At 40.8% G+C, this 20,049-nt stretch overlaps 1 protein-coding gene across 1 annotated transcript in view; it reads left to right on the forward strand.

Moving 5' to 3' along the window:
• AMMECR1 (AMMECR nuclear protein 1) overlaps positions 1–20,049 on the forward strand; it is a 113,810-nt gene that overhangs the window by 60,197 nt on the left and 33,564 nt on the right. Inside the window, exon 3 of the mRNA XM_039488655.1 lies at positions 18,498–18,612. Coding sequence (XP_039344589.1) covers positions 18,498–18,612 — 115 coding nt within the window. The remainder of the gene's footprint in view (positions 1–18,497; positions 18,613–20,049) is intronic.

Raw genomic sequence — 20,049 nt, forward strand, 5'->3', positions numbered from 1 at the left:
TTTTCAGTTCCTCTCCTTTGGTGTAGGGCCATTGGTGTCAAACTCAGTCAGTGAAGAACACCCGATTATACTTATTTGCTTGATTGTCAAACCAGGCCTACAAAGTCGGGAACTTACTTGTCCGCTAGATCTACAGCAGAATTTCCATAGTGACAAACATTGCAATGGGGCTGATTAAATATTTAGTTAGAAACGGTGGTGGTCCCATTTCACAGCCCCTTTTTTTTTTTGTATGTACAGTTACTCATTTTGCATGCACAGTTTCTGGTAGCTGCACACTCCTTTGACCAGTTCCCAGCCAATGGGAGCTGTGGGGGGTGGTGCCTATGGGCGAGAGCAGCATGTGCGGAGCCTCCTGTCCCCCCATGCCCCACCTACTAGCGCTGCAACGCAGTGTCAGGACAGGCAGGGAGCCTGCCTTAGCCAGCCTCCCTCTCCCCGGCTGATCAGGAGCCATGCGAGCTCCAACCCCGAGCTCCAACCTCCTGCTGCAGCCCTCAGCCCCTGCCAAACTTGGATCCCCCTCCTCCACCCCAAACCCCTCATCCCCAGCCCCACCCCAGAGCCTGCACCCTCAGCCAGAGCCTCTGCCGCAGCCCAGTGAAAGTGAGTGAGGGTAGGGGAGAGCGACCCACCGAGGGAGGGGGAATGTGGTGGGTTGGGGCCTCAGGGAAGGGGCAGGGCCTCAGAGAAGGGGTGGGGCTAGGTTGTTCATTTTGTGCGATTAGAAAGTTGGCAACCCTAATATAGCCAACAAAAGCCATATGGTAAAGTTTTAAGAGTGGGATCAATTTTGGAATGGAGGCCTGGATTCGGATGTGCCCACTGGGCTTTCAGCATCCCTTTCACACCAGCATCATCCTCACACCATGGATGTTTTCATCCCATCCAGAGATAGAGAATTTACTTTGCTAACTTTATATAACTTGATTAAAAAGATGAATGAACAATTAGATGCAATATTTAAAGTTACTGAACTTGAAGAAATTGTGATCACTTGCAAAGAGGCCATAAGGACTTTTAAATATTAAAGAATTCCTGTCTTCTGGATTTTTGATTACTTATTTTTTATCTTTTTAATTAAAATTTAATTTAGTCTTTCAAATCTAACTGGAATTTTTGCTTTTTAAAATAATTCTGTTTAAGGGAACATTAAAGGTATATGGTATATTTAACATTAAGTGAACATTTAAGGTATATTTAACTGGGGACTAATAGGTCATTCACTCCTAGTTGTTTAAGATTAATATACATTTTTTCTCTTTCAAAGGTAAATGTTACAACAAGCCATTTTGAAGCATATAAGAGAAATAGAGCAATATGTAAAAGAGCTTGTCTCCTCTTGATAAATCTGAAGAGAGGGATATGGGTTTTTAAGGGAACTATGTTATGTTACTCCCATTTGGAATAATTATTAATTAATTATATAAAATATAATACTATAAATTATTAATTCCAATAGGAGATGAACAATTTATCCTTTCCAAATTGCTGGGGACTATCACTTCCATCATATTTGTTGTTGCAAAAATTTTAAATAGGATACAAACCTGCTTGCATTAATAGTTTTTTCATATTGTCAAGTTCATTAATCTGCTTGACTAGAAACCAAGAATATGACATTTAAGATGAGTTGGCTGAATTCAAACTACCAGAAGAAGGAGGACATGGGTTTCTATGCAAGTGATTGAGATTTGGAGCAAACATTCTGGCATGCTTCTAATTTATGAAATTTTGAGAAATTGGTTAAAAAAGCAAAAATGCCAAATTAATGTTTTGTCTCCATCACCTGACACTAGAAGTTGACATTGCACTAATTCAGGAAGGTTTAGCACTAACAGCATGATCTCTGAACCAAATTGCAACAAGAGTATTCTAAAAAATTACCACTGTGCCTGCCAGTTAACGACACAACATTCAGGAAACACGAGTGTTGTTCTTTCCCTGTCTGCCTCACAACTGCAAGGGAGGGTTCAGGAAGTGAAACGTCATTCACAGCTATTTTGTTTCCTGGAAATTTTGCAGTCTGCCCAAAAAGTAAGACAATGTAAACAAATTCTTTTCCTTGCATTCAAGTGATTTGATGATACATCTGAATAACTCTTTGCAGTTCATATTTATGTTGGCAAATTTCTACTGGCAATAAATCAAGATTGTGAGAGAATTGTCAAATGTAAGATTGGTAGATGCATAGATTTCAAAGCCGGAACATATGGTGATCTCGTTTCACCTCCTGTATAACACAGGCCATATTGATTTCTCAAAGTATTTTCTTTTGAACTGGAATATTTCTTTTCTTTTTAATTCAATCTTGATTATAAAATTGCCAAATATTCCAGCAGAGGTCAGACCAGTGCCAAATACAGAGATAAAGGAATCTCGCTACACCTACTTGAGATTCCCTGTTTATGTATCCAAGAATCACATTAGTCCTTTTAGCCATAGCATTGCACTGGAAGATCATGTTCACCTGATTGTCCACCAGGACCCCGACATGTTTTTCCAGAGATGTTGCTTCCCAGGATTGAGCGTCCCATCTTGTAAGTATGACCGACATTCTTTGTTCCTAGATGTATACGTTTACATTTAACCATATTAAAACAAGTATCAGAGGGGTAGCCGTGTTAGTCTGGATCTGTAAAAGCAACAAAGAATCCTGTGGCACCTTATAGACTAACAGACGTTTTGCAGCATTGGTTCAGTTTCTTAGTGTATTCCTCAGTGGGATCTGAGGGAAGTGGCCTGTAGAATTTGGTGTTGGAGAGTTGTCTGGCGGCCTCCTTTTGGTAGTCAGACCTGTTCATGATGACAACAGCACCTCCTTTATCAGCCTCTTTGATTATAATGTCAGGATGGTTTCTGAGGCTGTGGATGGCATTGCGTTCTGCACGACTTAGGTTATGAGGCAAGCGATGTTGTTTTTCCACAATTTCTGCCTGTGCACGTCGGCGGAAGCATTCAATGTATAGGTCCAGACTGTCATTTCGACCCTCAGGAGGAGTCCATGTGGAGTTCTTCTTTTTGTGCTGTTGGTGGGAGGGTAACTGTGTATCAGTGCGCTGTTCAGTGTTGTCCTGAAAGTATTCTTTGAGTCGGAGACGGCGAAAGTAGGCTTCCAGATCGCCGCAGAACTTGCACAAATACAGACAGACATCATCTTCCTTTCCAAATGCAAACGGATGGACATCATACAATCTGCAAATTTTGTGATGATTTTATGATTTTGTCCAGGTCATTAATAAAAAATTTAAACAGTGTAGGGCCAAGAACCAGTCCCTGCTGGACCCCATTAGAAATACAACCGCTTAATAATAATTTCCTGTTTACATTTACATTTTGACACTTATCAGTTTGCCAGTTTTTAATCAATTTAATGTGTGCTATGTTAATCATCAGGCTGCTTTCCTACGCAGAGAAAGGTAGGAGACTCTTAAAGGTAATATGCTTGTTCTCTAGAGTGCTGCACTCTTTGCACTGGGTCTTCTAATTTAAAAATTAGCAGCATTGTGTTACGTGGTGGAAGCTGCTTCTCTGTCTAGCTTTGCCACGCTGAATTATGCTGATATCTGCTGGGAGGTGGTTCATTAAGAAGATATTGATGACGTGTGTGACAAGAATGTCCTAATTCCCTCTCTGTTAATCCCCCACCCCAATACTTTTAACATCAACCAACAATGGGAAAAAAACAATAAACCTTAATACACACCTGTGAAACTCATGACACATGTTGTCACTCTTTACCTTCACGCATCTCCCCAGACTCCAAAAGCCAAAAAGAACAGGTGAGCTTTGCAGTGTGCCTTACAGGTCAGTAATTCTCGGGGTGTTTTGGACCAACTGGTGCACAAAGTCCAGGGGTCGTTAAGCAACATATCTTTCCAGCAGTCCCCTTTCTTTTACATCAAGGTGTCTTCTGCTAGAGTATTTCTCCTAAATGCAACTCTGGTGGTCATTCATTCATTCATGCCCGTCACCCCCAATCGGGGTATGGGCCGCCAACAACAGATCTCCAGAGTCCTCTATCCTGGGCCATTTGTTCTAACTGGTTCCAGGTGTAGCCCATTTTTGTGCAATCAGCCTGAAGGTCGCGTCGCCAGGTGTTTCTTGGACGGCCTCTTTTCCGCTTGCCTTGGGGGTTCCACCGCAATGCCTGTCTGGTGATGTTGGTTGGCTGCTTGCGTAGTGTGTGTCCTATCCAGCCCCACCTTCTTCTTCTAATTTCTTCCTCTGCTGGAGGTTGACGAGTCCTCTCCAAGAGGTGAATGTTACTGATGGTGTCTGGCCAGCGGATCTGAAGAATCCTTCTAAGGCAGCTATTAATGAAGGTCTGGATCTTCCTAGTGGTTGTTTTAGTTGTCCTCCAGGTTTCAGCTCCATACAGTAGAACTGGTTTCACGTTGGAATTGAACAGTCGAATCTTTATTGCCAAAGATAGCTCTCTGGAGCTCCAGATGTTCTTGAGCTGTAGGAAGGCTGCTCTTGCCTTACCAATCCTTGCTTTGATGTCTGCATCTGTGCCACCCTGCTGGTCGATGCTGCTGCCTAGGTAGGTGAAGGACTGCACTTCTTCCAGGGGGCTTCCATTCAGTGTGACTGGGTCATTGCTGATGGAGTTAATCTTGAGGATCTTGGTCTTGTCCTTGTGGAAGTTGAGGCCGACCTGTGATGACCTGGCTGCCACTACGTTGATCTTCTCTTGCATCTGCTGTTTGCTGTGTGAAAGGAGTGCAAGGTCGTCGGCAAAGTCCAGGTCATCAAGCTGGGTCCACAACGTCCACTGAATTCTGTTCCAACCCTCGTAAGTGGATGTCTTCATAATCCAGTCAATGACGAGGAGAAAGAGAAATGGTGACAACCAACATCCTTGTCTGACTCAGCTTCATACCTGGAAGCTGTTTGTGAGCTGCCCTCCATGGATCACTCTACAGTGTATGCCGTCATATGAGTTCTTAATCAAGTTGACCACCTTTGCTGGGATGCCATAATGCCGAAGGAGCTTCCAGAGGGTCTCTCGATCCACGCTATCGAACGCTTTCTCATAGTCAACAAAGTTGATATACAACGAGGAGTTCCACTCCATAGACTGCTCGACTATGATGCGGAGCGTTGCTATCTGGTCCGTGCATGATCTATTCTGCCGGAAGCCTGCCTGCTCATCTCGTAGCTGTGGATCGACTACATCTTTCATTCTCTCTAAGAGGACTCGATTGAAGACCTTCCCAGGCATCGACAGAAGTGTGATTCCTCTGTAGTTGGCACAGTTGCTAAGGTCTCCTTTCTTAGGGATTTTGATGAGGTATCCCTCTTTCCAGTCTACCAGAATCGCTTCTTCTTCCCATATCTTCTCAAAAAGGGGGTACAGCATTTCCACTGAAGCATCCAGATCTACTTTCAGGGCCTCTGCTGGAATATCGTCAGGTCCAGTCGCCTTCCTATTCTTCATCATGGTGATGGCTTTTCTGATCTCGTCTCTGGTTGGTTTGTCGCAATTGATTGGAAGGTCCTCGTTGGCTGGGTCAATGTCTGGTGGATTTGGTGGTGCTGGTCTATTCAGGAGTTCCTCAAAGTGCTCCGCCCATCTATTCATCTGTTGTTCTATTCCTGTTATAGACTTTCCCTGGTTGTCTTTAACGGGACGTTCTGGCTTGCTGAACTTTCCAGACAGTCGTTTGGTAGTGTCATACAGCTGTTTCATGTTGCCGCTGTATGCTGCCTGCTCCACTTCTGCTGCCAGTCCATCCACATAATCTCTCTTATCCTTCCTAATACTCTTCTTCACTACTCTGTGAGCTTCAGCATACTCTTTTTGAGCTTTGGCCTTTGCTGCTCTAGTCCTGCTGTTGTTAACTGCTGCCTTCTTCTTCTTTCTGTCTTCTATCTTAGTCAAGGTCTCTGCTGTAATCCACTCTTTCTGCTGGTATTTCTTAATTCCAAGCACTTCCTGGCATGCTAACCTAAGTGTCTCTCTCACTTTCTGCCATCTGAGTACACTGTCTTCCTCTTCCTCAGACCGATCCTGTAGTACTGAAAACTTATTCTTTAGCGTCAGTCCAAAGTCTTCCTTGATCTTGTGGTCCTTCAGAAGGCTGACGTTATACTTCTTTCTTCTATCTGATGCGTCTATCCAGTTCTTCTTCAGCTTCGGCTTCAATCTGGCCACCACTAAGTGATGGTCGGACGCTGTGTCTGCTCCTCTTCTAACTCTGTAAAAGCAACAAAGAATCCTGTGGCACCTTATAGACTAACAGACGTTCTGCAGCATGAGCTTTCGTGGGTGAATACCCACTTCTTCAGATGCAAGTCTTCTAACTCTAACGTCCTGTAAAGATCTTCTGAACTTCTTGCTAATGCAGACATGGTCGATCTGGTTTTCTGTCGTGCCTGCTGGCAATACCCAAGTACTCTTGTGGATCCGCTTGTGAGGAAAGATGCTGCCTCCTATGACCAGGTTGTTAAATGCACACAGATCCACAAATCTCTCTCCATTCTCACTCGTCTCTCCCAGAGCGTGGGTCCCCATGACTTGTTCATATCCTGTATTGTCGGGTCCAATTTTGGCATTGAAGTCTCCCATAAAAATGGTGATATCTTTGTCTGGGAGAGTCTCTAATATTTTCTGAAGTCTATTGTAAAAGTGATCTTTGTCCTCGTCTTCGCTATCATTGGTTGGGGCATAGCTCTGAACAACATTCATCTTAATCTGGTGGTATGCACAGAGAATATCTTTCAGAGAGATATGAAACCACTGGGATTTCAAAGAGCCTTTACAATAAATGTCTAATGTACCTTCTTTGTGAAAAGGGGAACTATCTTGCCAAGCTGGGTCTTTAACAAATATTTCATAGCCACTCTTGGGTATATATGAGTTGCTGGTTACAGTGAGTGTCAAAACAGCTACCATAATTGGTCGTAAATGTACTATATTTGCCATATTTCTTATTCCAAATATAGAAAACACTGCTTATTGTAGCAAAATCAATTACTGCAGTTTGTTTTTAAAAAGTGGCACCAATTTATAGAAAATTCCTTTTCTGAAATTGGATTAATCGCATTTGAATTAATTAGTCTTGTTTTGATTAATTCTTTGGGAGCCATACTGTTATGTTCTGCACAGCAGTAAAAGTGTAAGTACAGTTACTCCTGGGGGGAAGAATTCATGTCCCCTACAGATTTTTTTGCTTCCCCTCAGAAAAATGCCTTTGACGGGGAAGCAAAGGGCAGCTGCAAAAGCAGTCATGCACACCTCCCCAGAAGTGCGGATGTGTCATTTTGGGGTGGGAGTAGGGCTAGGGATGCCCTGGCTTGTGGCTCCTACCCTGTGCCAGGTTCAATTGCTAGTCCTTACTCGGCTCGGGGCAGGGGAGGATGGGACTTCCTCTTCCCCTGCAAGATGCTGACGGGGCTGGGGCCAAGTGAGACCCACCCTAGAAACCTCCCCCGGCTGCAGGAAGATCTGCACCCCCCTCTCCTGCTTCCTGCCCCCCATCACTCCTCAGCTGTGGGGGGGGAGGGTCACTGTATGGAGAGCAGCTCCCCTGTCTGCCCATCTCTCTGACCCTGCAGTCAGATCACCCTACACTGAGCCCTCTGTGCTAGACCCCCACCCCAACAAGTCCCACCTCCTCTGTAACTGGACCCCCCGATGAGCCCTCAGTACCCCCACTCCATTGAGCCCCAACCAACCTCACCAAGACCCCCCCTGCAGAGCCCCATTCCCCCTAGCCCTGGAACCCCCCCAGTGAGCCACCTTCACCCAGATTGCCCTATGCAGAACCCTCTCACCCCTCACTAAGCCCTTCCACACTTTAATCCTTCCTGACTGAGCCTGCCTGACCCATACCTGGATCGGGGGGCTGGGGCTGGGCATGCGTGGCAGGAGGGGCACGGCCTTGGGGTGTTTCTGAAACAGGCCTGGCCCTTGCACTGTGTCAGGGTTGGGTGCAGCCTCATCACCAAGTCTGTGTCTGGAGGGGGGAAAGGACTCAGGGCAATCTCCCATCTCTGTGCAACTAGTGGCCTGTGGTCCCCACTACCATGCTGGAGCCTCTGTATTTATTTATTGATAAATAAAATATGGAGAATTTTTTTGTGTGTGCAGAATTTTTATTTTTTTGGCTCAGAATTCTCTCCGGAGTAATACAGTGTAAAAGAATGGGTGTAATAGAATTAAAGAATAGGTATTGGAAGTCCTGAGGTGAGTTCTATCCTTGATTCTATCACTGACTCATTGTATACAAGCCACTTAAATTGCATGAGTCACTAACCTCTCTGTGCTTCATTTATCTTATCTGTAAAAGTAGAATAATACTTGTATTGTCCCTCATCTTTGAATGTCTCCACTGCCTCTCCCTCCACTGAATTATATTTAAATTTCTTGACCTAATTTCCAGTAACCTACATAATTCTCTACTCATGGCTACCTAACCTATTTAAATATCTTCTAGAGATGCTAGCCTCAATGTCCAGTTTGTACAATTCTCCTACAAACCTCATGCCTTTATCTATGCCACGTATAAATACTGAATGCCTTCCCTATCCTTGTTCAGATTCCGCCTTAATATTTGGTGTTTCATTGATGCTCACAAGTGAGTCATCAATATGTCTTTTTAAAAGAAGCCTTTTAATTGAATCACCAGGATATTCATATGCCTACAACTGAGTAATATGTGATCTCATTGCTGTAATTCTCATATGTTTGTTACCCCTACTTATGACATCTAAAGTTCTGTTGTAAATGTTTGGGATAGGTACTGTGTCAATCTTTGTACTATGAAATGCTGAGAGCATGCTTTTGGGTGCTGAAAATATAATGTCTACTCAATAGTGCTGCTGAAACTTAATGTTTTAACTTGCTTTGAAAGTACTACTGTATGTAAATTTAATTATGAGAAAAGGGGAGAAACAGGATTTCTTTAATGCTTCTAGTTAACAGTTTTTTAAAAACTATGTAAATATAATTTAGTAAGATCAGTGACACACAAAATGTGTCGTGTCATCTTACACACTTCTGATACCTGGCTTAACTGACCATATTAGCTGGTTCATCCCATGCTTTTTTGTGTCCTGAGGTCTCACCTTCATACAGTCTTTTGGTATCAGTGGTTTTCTTGCCTCGTTCGTAGTGCCTCGTTTGTTTTGCCATCAGCATCCCGTGTCTGCTTTCCTGACCTGAACACTGATGGTAGTGTTTAGAATAATCAGCTTCTTTAAAAAAACTTTTCCTCTTCCTACTCCTTTATTGATATCCTGTTGAAATTAATGGAACATTAGGTAATATCAAGTTCATCCATACACGTTGCAGGTGTGTTCTGAAGGACGTATTTGGTTTAGATACCAGTCAGCAGTTTTAGTAAACTTCTAGTGGTTGCAAAAATGCCAGATTGGCAACATTGCGGTGTATCCTTTCCCAGGTTGCTCTTTGGCACTCCAGGGCCTGTGCTGCCTGGCAGGCTGGGGGATGGGGGCAGAGGGAGAGGGGTGCTAGCCTGGGGCAGGGCCAGTGGCCACGGGGAGGGGGGTTAGGAGCTCTGGGCAGGGGCCAGCGGCCACAGTGGGGGCTGGGCTCTGGTGGGCACAGAAGAGGAGAGGCCTTGGGCGGAAGGGGTGGGGCTAGCTTCCCCAAGCCTGGGGTTCACCCACTGCCCATGTGTAACTGAGAGGAGAATCTGCTTTTTTTTTTTTTTAATTTCTCTGATCCCACTTTTGGTTGTGAGGGAGAAGGGGGAAATGAGCCTGAAGCATAAAAAGCACAATGTGTTTCGAAAGCGCCAATAAAAGTAGAACACTTTAGTTGTATTAGCAGCAAATTAGTTGTTCAAGTGATCTTTACTCTAGCAGCTTGTACAGAACTTCAGATGTTTTGCATGTAATGGCATCCATTCATATGTAAATAATGGCATATGGGGCGTGGAAGTGTGAACTGTCGTAGGCATATTTGTACTGAAGTGAAAGACGTTCTCCATGCTCGGCATTTGCATGTACTTATGATCCATATTCAAATATTGCTGTATGAAGTATCCGAATTCTTTTTTTCTTCATTGTTTGCCTTTAAAAATTGTTTACTTTCAGTTAGTAATGCTGACATTAAAATGCGATAAATACAGATGTAGAGAAAACCTTTCCAAATGAATTCTATTTCAATAAGAAGATACAGTTTCCTGCTAATGTTGTTGGATTCCAATTCTTGTAACAGACATTAATTTTCTATAATGGGTGGTTGTTTCAACCTTCTGCAGAAAGGTTTTAGTGAATGAGCAAATATTTTTTTGACCTAATGTCAACTGAATGTAACGCATACAAACCTTAGGATCATATAATTGCCTTGTTTGTTATTAAGTAATTTGAATACTTCTCTCAGTATCTGACTTGGGCTATATCCACACTACCGCGTATGCTGGCAAAACTTGTCACTCAGGGATGTGAATATTCCACCCCCGAGCAATATAAGTTATACTGACATAAGTGCGCGTGTGCATAGTGCTATGTCGGCGGGAGAAGTTCCTCCCCCGACATAGCTTCTGCCGCTCACTGAGGTGGTTTTTTTATGCCAGTGGAAGAGCTCTCCTGTTGCAAGGCATAGAGCATCTTCACCAGATGCTCTGCAGCGGCTCATGGTATCGGTACAGCTGTGCTGATGCAGCGCTGTACATATAGATGATCTTACTTGGATGTTCTTTAAGGGTAGGTTTACATGGCAGGAAAAAAACACTCTCGCAGCAGCAAGACCCAGACTTGTGCCACAGTGCTGAAAATAGACCCGCCCTGCTCCCCAGGCTTCAGAGCCTGAGCGTCTACACAGCTATTTTTAGCACTGTAGCACAGGCCCCACATGCTGAATCTGTAGACCTAGGCTCTGAGATTCTCTGGGTTGTTGGGGTTTTTGGTTATTTGCTGTGTAGACATAACCAAAGATCCTGTATACTGGGATCTCACTCTCAGGGTTTTTTCTTGTTTCTGTTTCCTGAATCCATTAAACCCTAGGAAAGATTGGTTTTACTATCAAGATTTACTGGCAAAACCTGAATTTGTGATTCCCGTTACTATCAACAATTATGAAAACCATGACATCATAATCCATTTAAAGTTTTATTTCATAAATTGAAAGAAGACACTCTAATTAGCTGCCTAGTCTAAATCCCATTTATTTTTCGCTCAAGTTGTTACGATTACTTTCCTTCTCACTAACAATAGCTTAAAACACACTACTTTAGAAATGCTTTTGTAGTAAGCTGCAAACAAACTAATTTAAACAAATTTGTGAAGCCAAATCTGACTAAGGCTCCTTGACAATAAGAATTGAAGTTATTACGTTGAGTTTTACTGTGTTGGGAGGTGAGAGGGAACTTATTTTAGATAATTTAAGATAAAATCTTGGTTGCTGTCAAAGATCTTATTTTTCACTCCCTACCACCAAGTTAGCCTTTTTATGGCAGCTACAATTGTATCTTTTATAGAATGTCTCGTGTTAGAGGGCTAGCAATCGTAGGCAGTCTAGTCCAGGAGAGAGTCTTGTAGAGCACTGGGAATCTGTGCACCTGGGTTCTGTTCCTTCCTCTACCACTGCCCAGTGGTGTGCTTTGGGAAGTCACTTAACCTTGATTTGTCATTACAGCAGTGGGCTTTCCCCTTTATCAGCAATTCCTTCATTTTAATCTTTCCAACTATCAATAACACACTCCAAATTGTGCATTTATTGTGTGTATTGTACTGTTTATCTCCATGTGCCGTTCAGCCTCGTATCTCAGAACACCTCACAAAACATGCACTAACTAACCAGAAATGCACTGCCTGTCACTTGTGCCTGAATAAATATTTGTCATTAACAAAATTGCAATCCAGTTACAACTGGACATATCCATTATTCCAAAGCAAGCACATCCACCAAAAAACCTTATTTGAATGATTTTTGCCTTGAGACTCATGAGTTGTAGCTTAGAGTTTGGATTCCAGGGTTAGGCGCTATCATGTGGAAGACTGAAGTTTTGATTGCAGTCAGGTAAATGATGTATTTAGCAATTCTATATTCTAGTTTGTGTTCCTTCATAAAGTCATACCAATCTTACCATAGAAATTACAGATGGAAAATACTTTAGTATTGCAGTTTGCTTTATCCGTCTGACAAATTATCCAAGTGGTACAGCAGCTTTCCTTGGGGGAGATTTTACAATTCAATAATACTCAGTATTAAGAAATATTACTGATATCAGCTTAATTTTTCTTTGCTAAATTTCATCCTATTAGTTTTTCTTGGACTACCCTAAACAAGTCCTTTTTCTCTTTCCCATTTCTATGAATTTTTTTTCATTCCCTCTCCTCCTCCCTTTGAGTACCCTTCAGCTTCTGTCAACAGTTATGTTTGCTGGGCCTCTCCATATTCCAAATGTGAAGTGTGCTCCAGAATCTAGTATAAACCAAAGTCAGAAAAGTGCATTAGAGAACTTTTAGACCATTTTGAATTTTATTTGTGAAAAGCTGAGACTTGTGTAGCATGCCTTGTGTGAAGGAAAACTGACCGTAATGCTTTGTTTTTTCTTAATTGACAGTAACTTGATCTACCCTCAGTAGGACACCCAAGCTTGCATAAATGTGCTTTAAGTATATTTTTTTGCTCCATAAATTATGCATTCATCACCCTGCACTGTTATTTGGTATTGCTTATGTATTCCATTAAAACTTTTAATTTCAAGAGCAGCAGACTTCATGCTGAAACATTGCCATCTCTTAAGTGAGTTTGAGCAACTTGAAGCCCCCTTGCTTGGCATTACTACTTCTCAGCTATTTGGTACAGCATGGCTTTTCTTGGTCAGCAGTAATGGATGTGAATGAGCTCTGGGGATTGAAGAAGAAGTAAGGAGCGGTTGATTGACAAATTTTTTTTTAATCAGTTTTTCTTTTCTCAGTAGTTCCTTTGTATTCCACCTTGTTTTTCCAACTCGATATTTTCCTCACTACCTCTAGTCAAGTTGTCATTAATTTAAATTTAACAGAAAAGTTGTAAAAGTTGTTTGTTAAACCTACTCTCGCCCTTCAAGAAGCAAGTTTGTGTAATGTGCAACTTCATGTCAGTTGCAATTTTCATGTGCGCTATATCTCTAGGATTGAACTGTAACTTGAATGGGAGAAAGTTATATTTTGACCAAAGATTCGGCAAAGGCAACGCATATGAGCCTCTTTTCCTGATGAGAATATAAGGTCCATGGCTCGCTCCCATACAAAAGTATGCTGATAACACATGCACAATACACTCAGATCTTTGTGTGTTCTGTCAGTTTGTTGTTTTGCCATACCTTCTTGCTCAGTCTAGATATTGTTATGGCAGTTTTTTCAATGCAGATGTTGAGTTCTGTTTCAAGTGAGAGGTTGACTGTGATAGAGGATCCCAGGTATGCAAACTCGTTAACCACTTCAAGTTCATAGTTGTAGGTCTTGATGGAGGGTGCTTCATCTTTTTTAGGCGTATAGTAAGCCGAAGTCTTGGCAGGCTTTGGAAAAACTGTCCAGGAGGTTTTGTAGATAGGCTTCTGTATGGGTTCTGTATGCATCGTCAGCGAAGAGGAGGTATTGGATAAGGGCCTCCTGAATCTTACAAGATTGAACAGCTTTCCATCAGCTCTTGTGTGCAAGTAGATTCCCTCAGTTGAGGAACCAAAAGCTTGTTTCAGCAGCAGGGAGAAGAAGATCCCAATCAGAGTTGGGCCAAGTACACAGCCTGGCTTAACTCCGCTACGAATCTGGAAAGCCTCAGAGACTGAGCCATCATATTGAACTGGGACATACGTGTTTTCATGGAAGGATCAAATCATGCTTAAGAGTTCGGGGGGAGACATTCAATCTTTTCTAGAAGCGCAAATAGTCCACTTCTGCTGACAAGGTCAGAAGCCTTTCTGAGATCGACGAAGGCTATGTAAATGGGGCTTTTTTTTGTTCTCTGCATTTCTCTTGTTGTTGTCTCAGCGAGAAGATCATGTCGATGGTAGACCTTTCAACTCTGAAGCTGCACTGTGATTCTGGATAGATTCTGTCCGCAAGGGTCTGAAGTCTGTTCAGGACAACTCAGGCAAAGACTCTTCCCATAATACTAAGAAGGGAAATGCCATGATATTTGTTACAGTTGCTCCTGTCAACCTTGTTTTTACAGAGCGTGATAATGTTGGCCTCTCTGATTTCTTGTGGTACTTTGCCTTCTTTCCAGCACAGGCAGAGCAACTTGTGAAGACGTTACAGTAGAATAGGTTTTTCGCATTTCATGACATCATAACAGCTTATGATATAAAATATTATAAATTGTGATTTAAAATGTATGTAGGTTGTTCTATAGAAAGCAGAACATCAGCATTTTGAATTGAACTGTTCACTTACACATATGGGAGCACACGAGCTATGTGTTGACACAAGTGGTCAGATTTTTAAAGTCTGATTTATCTTTTTGCACCTAGGTGTAAATTATTACAGGTGTGGGGCACAAGTGGGTAGTTAGTTTCATATCACTTGTATCTACACAAAGCATGCTCAGAAAGGGAATTTGACGTCTATTCTCCTGTCCCCCATTTTTACCCAAGTGGCTATGTTACTTTGGAGCTGCTAAATATGGCAGTTTGGGTTGGTGCTTTTCTTTTCAGATATGAAAACAAAGTTAATCATCATGATCCAAACAAGCACTACTTATTTGTAATTAATACCATATTAATGAGCATGAGGAGCAGAGCACAGATCCCGGATGTTTTAGCTTCCTTGCAAATGGCCTCATTAAAGTCAAAGGGACAGATCCTCAACTAGTGTAAAATTGTTGAAGTCAGTGGAACTTTGACAGTCTGCACCAGCTAAGAATTTATACCTGGGACTTTGGCCACTAACTTCACTGCGTCCATGATTTCACATATAGTGAGATATTCCTTGCCCCAATGAGTTTAGTCTTTAATTTGAAGCAAGATATAACAAGCAAATATGATGGATGAAATAAAAGGAGGAAAAGGAGAGGGAGAGTGAAGATTACAAAAATAAGACCATGTGATTACATAGGTTCTCTTGCACAACTTATTGGTTCCTGAAGGTATCAAATTCAGCTGGTATGGAATGCGTTTTACATGACAAAATTACTGCACAAATTAAGAAAGGTGGATCGGAGCATACACAGTACCTAGAAGATTGTTTTCTAATAACAGTTGTCTGTACAGGTCTGTACTGAGAGAATTGGAATTTTTGGTTTAGATTTAATAATACCCACCTCTTTTCATCAGTAGAACTCGATAAGCTATTAATACTGTACAGGCACATTATGTTACTGAGAAACTAGAAGTCTAATAATGAATTGCCATAATCTTTAGCAATCTTTTCCTGTGGGATGGGGGAAATGTCCCAAAAATACTATGCAGTGAAATTCATCAATGAACTTTAAAAATAAAAAAGTGAACAGTTCCAAACATATTAATGGAATATAATAATCAAAGCATATTCACAAAAGTAACAAAGAATGTTAATTAAACATAAACTTTCTGACTAAAGGAAAAAACAAGACTATCAATTTAATTTAAAAAAAAATTGGACGTAATCATTTACCTGACCCAAAACACCAGGATGACTTACGTCTCTCAGACTTACAGGTGACAGTGTATTCGACCAGTGTATTTTTGCACCACTGGCACAGTGTGTGAGGGGGGAGAAAAGGGAATGTTAAAGTGGTGAGAATAACATAAGCATTGTTTGGTTAGTAATAAATCACAAACCTGCATATGTCAAACAAACTGAACTATGATTTTTAACATAGGCCAGGTTTAGGTTGGCAATAGATTTATGTGGCCTGCCATCTTGATTTTTAAAATTAGAAATCAGTAATATCAAACTGAGATGTGCAGAACATAATTTTTCTTACTGTATGATTTTTAAGAGGTGCAGGAAAGTGTCTGGATTGTATATATGTTCGCTTGGCATATTTCTTTATTATTCAGTAATTATCACACTTATAATTACAACATTGCCCTTCTAGAGATGGAAAGGCACAGCAGTAAGTAATGCAAAGTTTTATTTGATCAACAAAAATCTTTCATTAACTTATTGCTGTTGAGAATTGTTCTGTTAAGTGACACTGAAAAATAGCAGTTTAAGCCTTGAAGTAGTAATTTATAACCAACATCAGGTTAAACACATGTTATTGCAGTGGTGCTCAACCATAGATGAAGAATACATAATTATACAGAGGTTACAATGTAAGCAGTATTTGTGGCTATGTCAATTCTAATTCCACCGGTGTGAAGAAGTCTAGCTCTACTCATATTTTTGTCATCTACTTGTCTATTCCTAAACTGCTATTTGTTTCCACTGGCATTTGTGCTAGTTGTCATGATGTTGTGCAGTGCCTCACTCAATCCCAGGAAGAATGGCACATGGAGAGCTATAAAGGGTGAACGTGACCTCGTACCCTCTCATTATCACTATTTCATCATGTCTAAAATAGATTTTGTTTTCTGATATTGCTCCATGTCATGGAGACAAGGGAGGGAGAGGAACCGGGGTCTGATTTTTCAATTTGCAGCAGTGGTTTTGCAAATAACTTTATGGGGTCTTGGAGAATATCAATCACCTTCAGAGATGAACTAACGAAGGCAATCACATAAAAATGTACTTCCATAATCCTGCCAAAGATAATCTTAGTTGAGATGTATGTAGTATGGTTTCATACAGAGTTTCTCGAGGCTTTACATAGATTGGTATCATCCGCATTTTCCCAGTGGGAAAGCTGAGGCACAGAATGCTTCGATCTTTCCTTCCTAATAAGTATATTCCTCATTCATCAAAAGATACTTAGCTTTTCTATTTGCTGTACCATGTTTTCCTGTCTCTCTAATCTCTATCGGCCATGGTTTGAAGCTGGGCATCCTAAAATACTCCTTAATGCTTGGTAGAGCAACCCCCTCATCCTGTGTCAACCTATACAATGAACTACATTTAACTCCATCCAAAAATAAAATTGGATTTTCTCCTCATCTTTTTGTGTAAAACTACCAATGTTTGAAAAGGGGCCTGTAGTAATTCTCACCACCTCCGTAGTTCCAATAGCTTTTCGTTGAATGTTTTCAAGCATTACACCACAATAAAATATACTGATTCTTTTTAAAAGGCTGTTTCATAAGAACGAATTCACTTTTTACCATTAGTTGGTAATGGAATATTAACTGTGGGTCAAGTATACACACTATAATTTCCCTGTTTCAGTTTTTTGAGTCTACTGCACTCTGCACTACAATGCCATCCAAGCTAAATTTAGCTATATGGAACCAAATTATGCTATTGATAGGACTACACACTGGCTGAATTTGACCCATGATTTCAGTGAACCCTGCGCACCTTTAGAAACATAGTTGTGTATCAGATCCAAGAGTTATCATCTCTAGTCATTTTCCAAATAGGGTTCATAGAACTAGTGACTGTATCCTACATTAAATGGATGGGAAATGAAGACAGTTGAGGACTAGGTAACTCCTTAGACTAGGCTTCTGCACTGTTAGATTTTCCTCCTTTGCTGAAACAAGCAATTGGCCAGATCAGTTCTTTTTCTTGTTAAACATAGGCACGTTTGTATACAAGTATCTCCTATCCCAAGCTTAGAAAATAATAAACGCAAGTATACTGCACTCATTTTACCCATTTTCCCCCCCTGATTTGCCCAGTTCTCCTTGTACCAAATCTTGCACAATATACTGCTCTTATCCTGGACATTTGTTTCCTACATCTCTGGTTAACCACTCTCTCCTGTTTTTGTAATGCAGATGTTACTGAGATGAATGTAGCTGGTACCACTTTCCCTTTGATGTGGCACTGCTACATTGCACACCTGCCCACAGGACCTTACGTTATCAGCAGATTAGCTTAGATGTTCATTATCTGCTCTATTACTTATCATGCATCTGTTTTGTAGAATAGTTTCAAGTCCTATAGTTTCACAAATTTGAGTCCATTTGATGGTACCATTATAAGTATTTTACGTTGACATTTCTTAATTTGCATGGATATTTTGCTCATTCAGATTGTCTACGTTGATATGTTAAACACAATAGTTCTTTATAGAGTTATCATTCTGATTATTTTCAAGATGTCAAAATATGTTTTTTCCAGCATAACTGTCTTCCCCTACCCAAAATTATGTCAGATTTGTAGTTGATCTGTTTTTATATATTTTCCCCCAAAATTTGTTCCTCCTTAAAACTGTCCCAGTAGCAAAACCAACTCAGCAAGGAGTGACCTCCCAGGAAATCTAGTCAATTGGTGTGACCATATAACTTGTCCTGCCATGAAATCTGGAAACCATTTGTCTAAGAGAAAAGGATTTGCAGTACTGGTGTACTGCACTGTTAAGAATTAATTGTCAGAGTAGTCATCATTCCATCAGCTTTTATTTTTGCTGTCTCTTACCTTTTTCTTTTCCAGTTGGTTCATTAGGTAGTTCAACTTAGGCAAAAAAAAAAAAAAAAAGTGCTTTAAAATTTTTGTTTTGTTTTCAACAGTGCCCTTAAAGATAGCCGTTTCCCCCCAATGACGAGGGATGAGCTGCCACGGCTTTTCTGCTCAGTGTCTCTACTCACTAATTTTGAAGATGTATGTGATTACTTGGACTGGGAGGTAAGGATTCCAGATCTTTTTAAAGAAAGTTACCTTGATACCAGTATACTCTAGTTCTTCCCAACCTAAGAAGAAGAAAATTGAAATTTGGGAATATTTAGTGTAGTTCTCCTATTGTCTTAGCTGTCTTTTATACACATAAGATGAGGCATCTCTGGTGTCTCCTGGGAGATGTGGTGTTACTATGCAAGTTCTCAGGTATGGAAACCATAAAGTGGAACTGAGCCATTTTCATGCCCACTGGCTGATCACAGTAAACCTGTGTTCTTAAAAGAGACATGAACAAGAAACTATTGATGTCTGGTGGTTGTTTTTTTTTGTTTTTGTTTTTTTAAGATTAAATTCTGCAATATTAAAATAAACATCGTCCAAAATACATCCTTAGTTTTTTGGATCAAAACTTTCTGTAATATAGTCGTTATAGAGGAGACCTAGACATTCATAGTCCATCGCTCTGCTAGAACAAGATAAGTCTCTAGAAAGAGGCTGTACCAGGCAATATATACTGATACTACATTTGACCTTAAGCTGCTGGAATCACATAGTGCACTCATTGCAAAAAAAAAAAAAAAGGCCCCACACAGCTGCCTCATTTAGATATAGGAATAAGCATGGGTGGCTGAAGCCAAATAACACTTTATCTAGTGAAAAGGGTGCAAGCCGGACACTTAGAACCTGTCCCCACTAATCCCTTGAAAACAACGAGAACCAAATATACCATTTATTTTTTCAGTTTAATACTTATCCTGCGAAGAGCTGCATCCACTTTACTTGTTATGGTTAAAGGGAAACTGCACACATTGTCTTGGCACAGCAGCATAAAAAGTCACAGGTTAAGAAGCAATTGCTGTTATGTTTAAATTTCTTTTTTTTAACTATATATTTCTGAGTGTGACAGTTTTACTGAAAATTTGTCACTTATGAAAATCATCGGCATGTTCTAGTCCACTACAAAAGAAAACAGATTCCACTGTCTTGTGTTAATAATGGTTTAACACACATAAGAGCTCTAATGCTTAGAGTTCGTTTTTTAAAAACAGTAATGCTTTTCTACCGGCTGTATGTACAGGTTGAAAACTGGTGTATAGTCTCCATAATTGGGTGCTCTCACTGGTAAAGGTCATAAGTGACCTCATTTTCATCGGGGTAACTGTCTCCAGCATTAGCCTCAGAAGTGCCAATTGTATAGTAATTGAAAACTTAAATATAATGCATTTCACAGTTAATTGGTAGTGACAACAGCTTCATGTCTTCTCTACAGCTGAGCAAAATGGGTGCAAGTTTTCTTTGAGGAACTATCAGTATTTTCACCATAAACACCATTTTTCATGATTTATCTCTCATCTGTCAAAAATTTACTCTGAGCTGAAGCTTTGTCCTAAACCAGGAACAGTTTTTTTTAGATAACCCAATTGTTGGTCTCTGAGCTACAGAAGT

The sequence above is a fragment of the Mauremys reevesii genome, linkage group 9, assembly GCF_016161935.1.
Source record: "Mauremys reevesii isolate NIE-2019 linkage group 9, ASM1616193v1, whole genome shotgun sequence".
NCBI classification, from domain to species: Eukaryota; Metazoa; Chordata; order Testudines; family Geoemydidae; genus Mauremys; species Mauremys reevesii.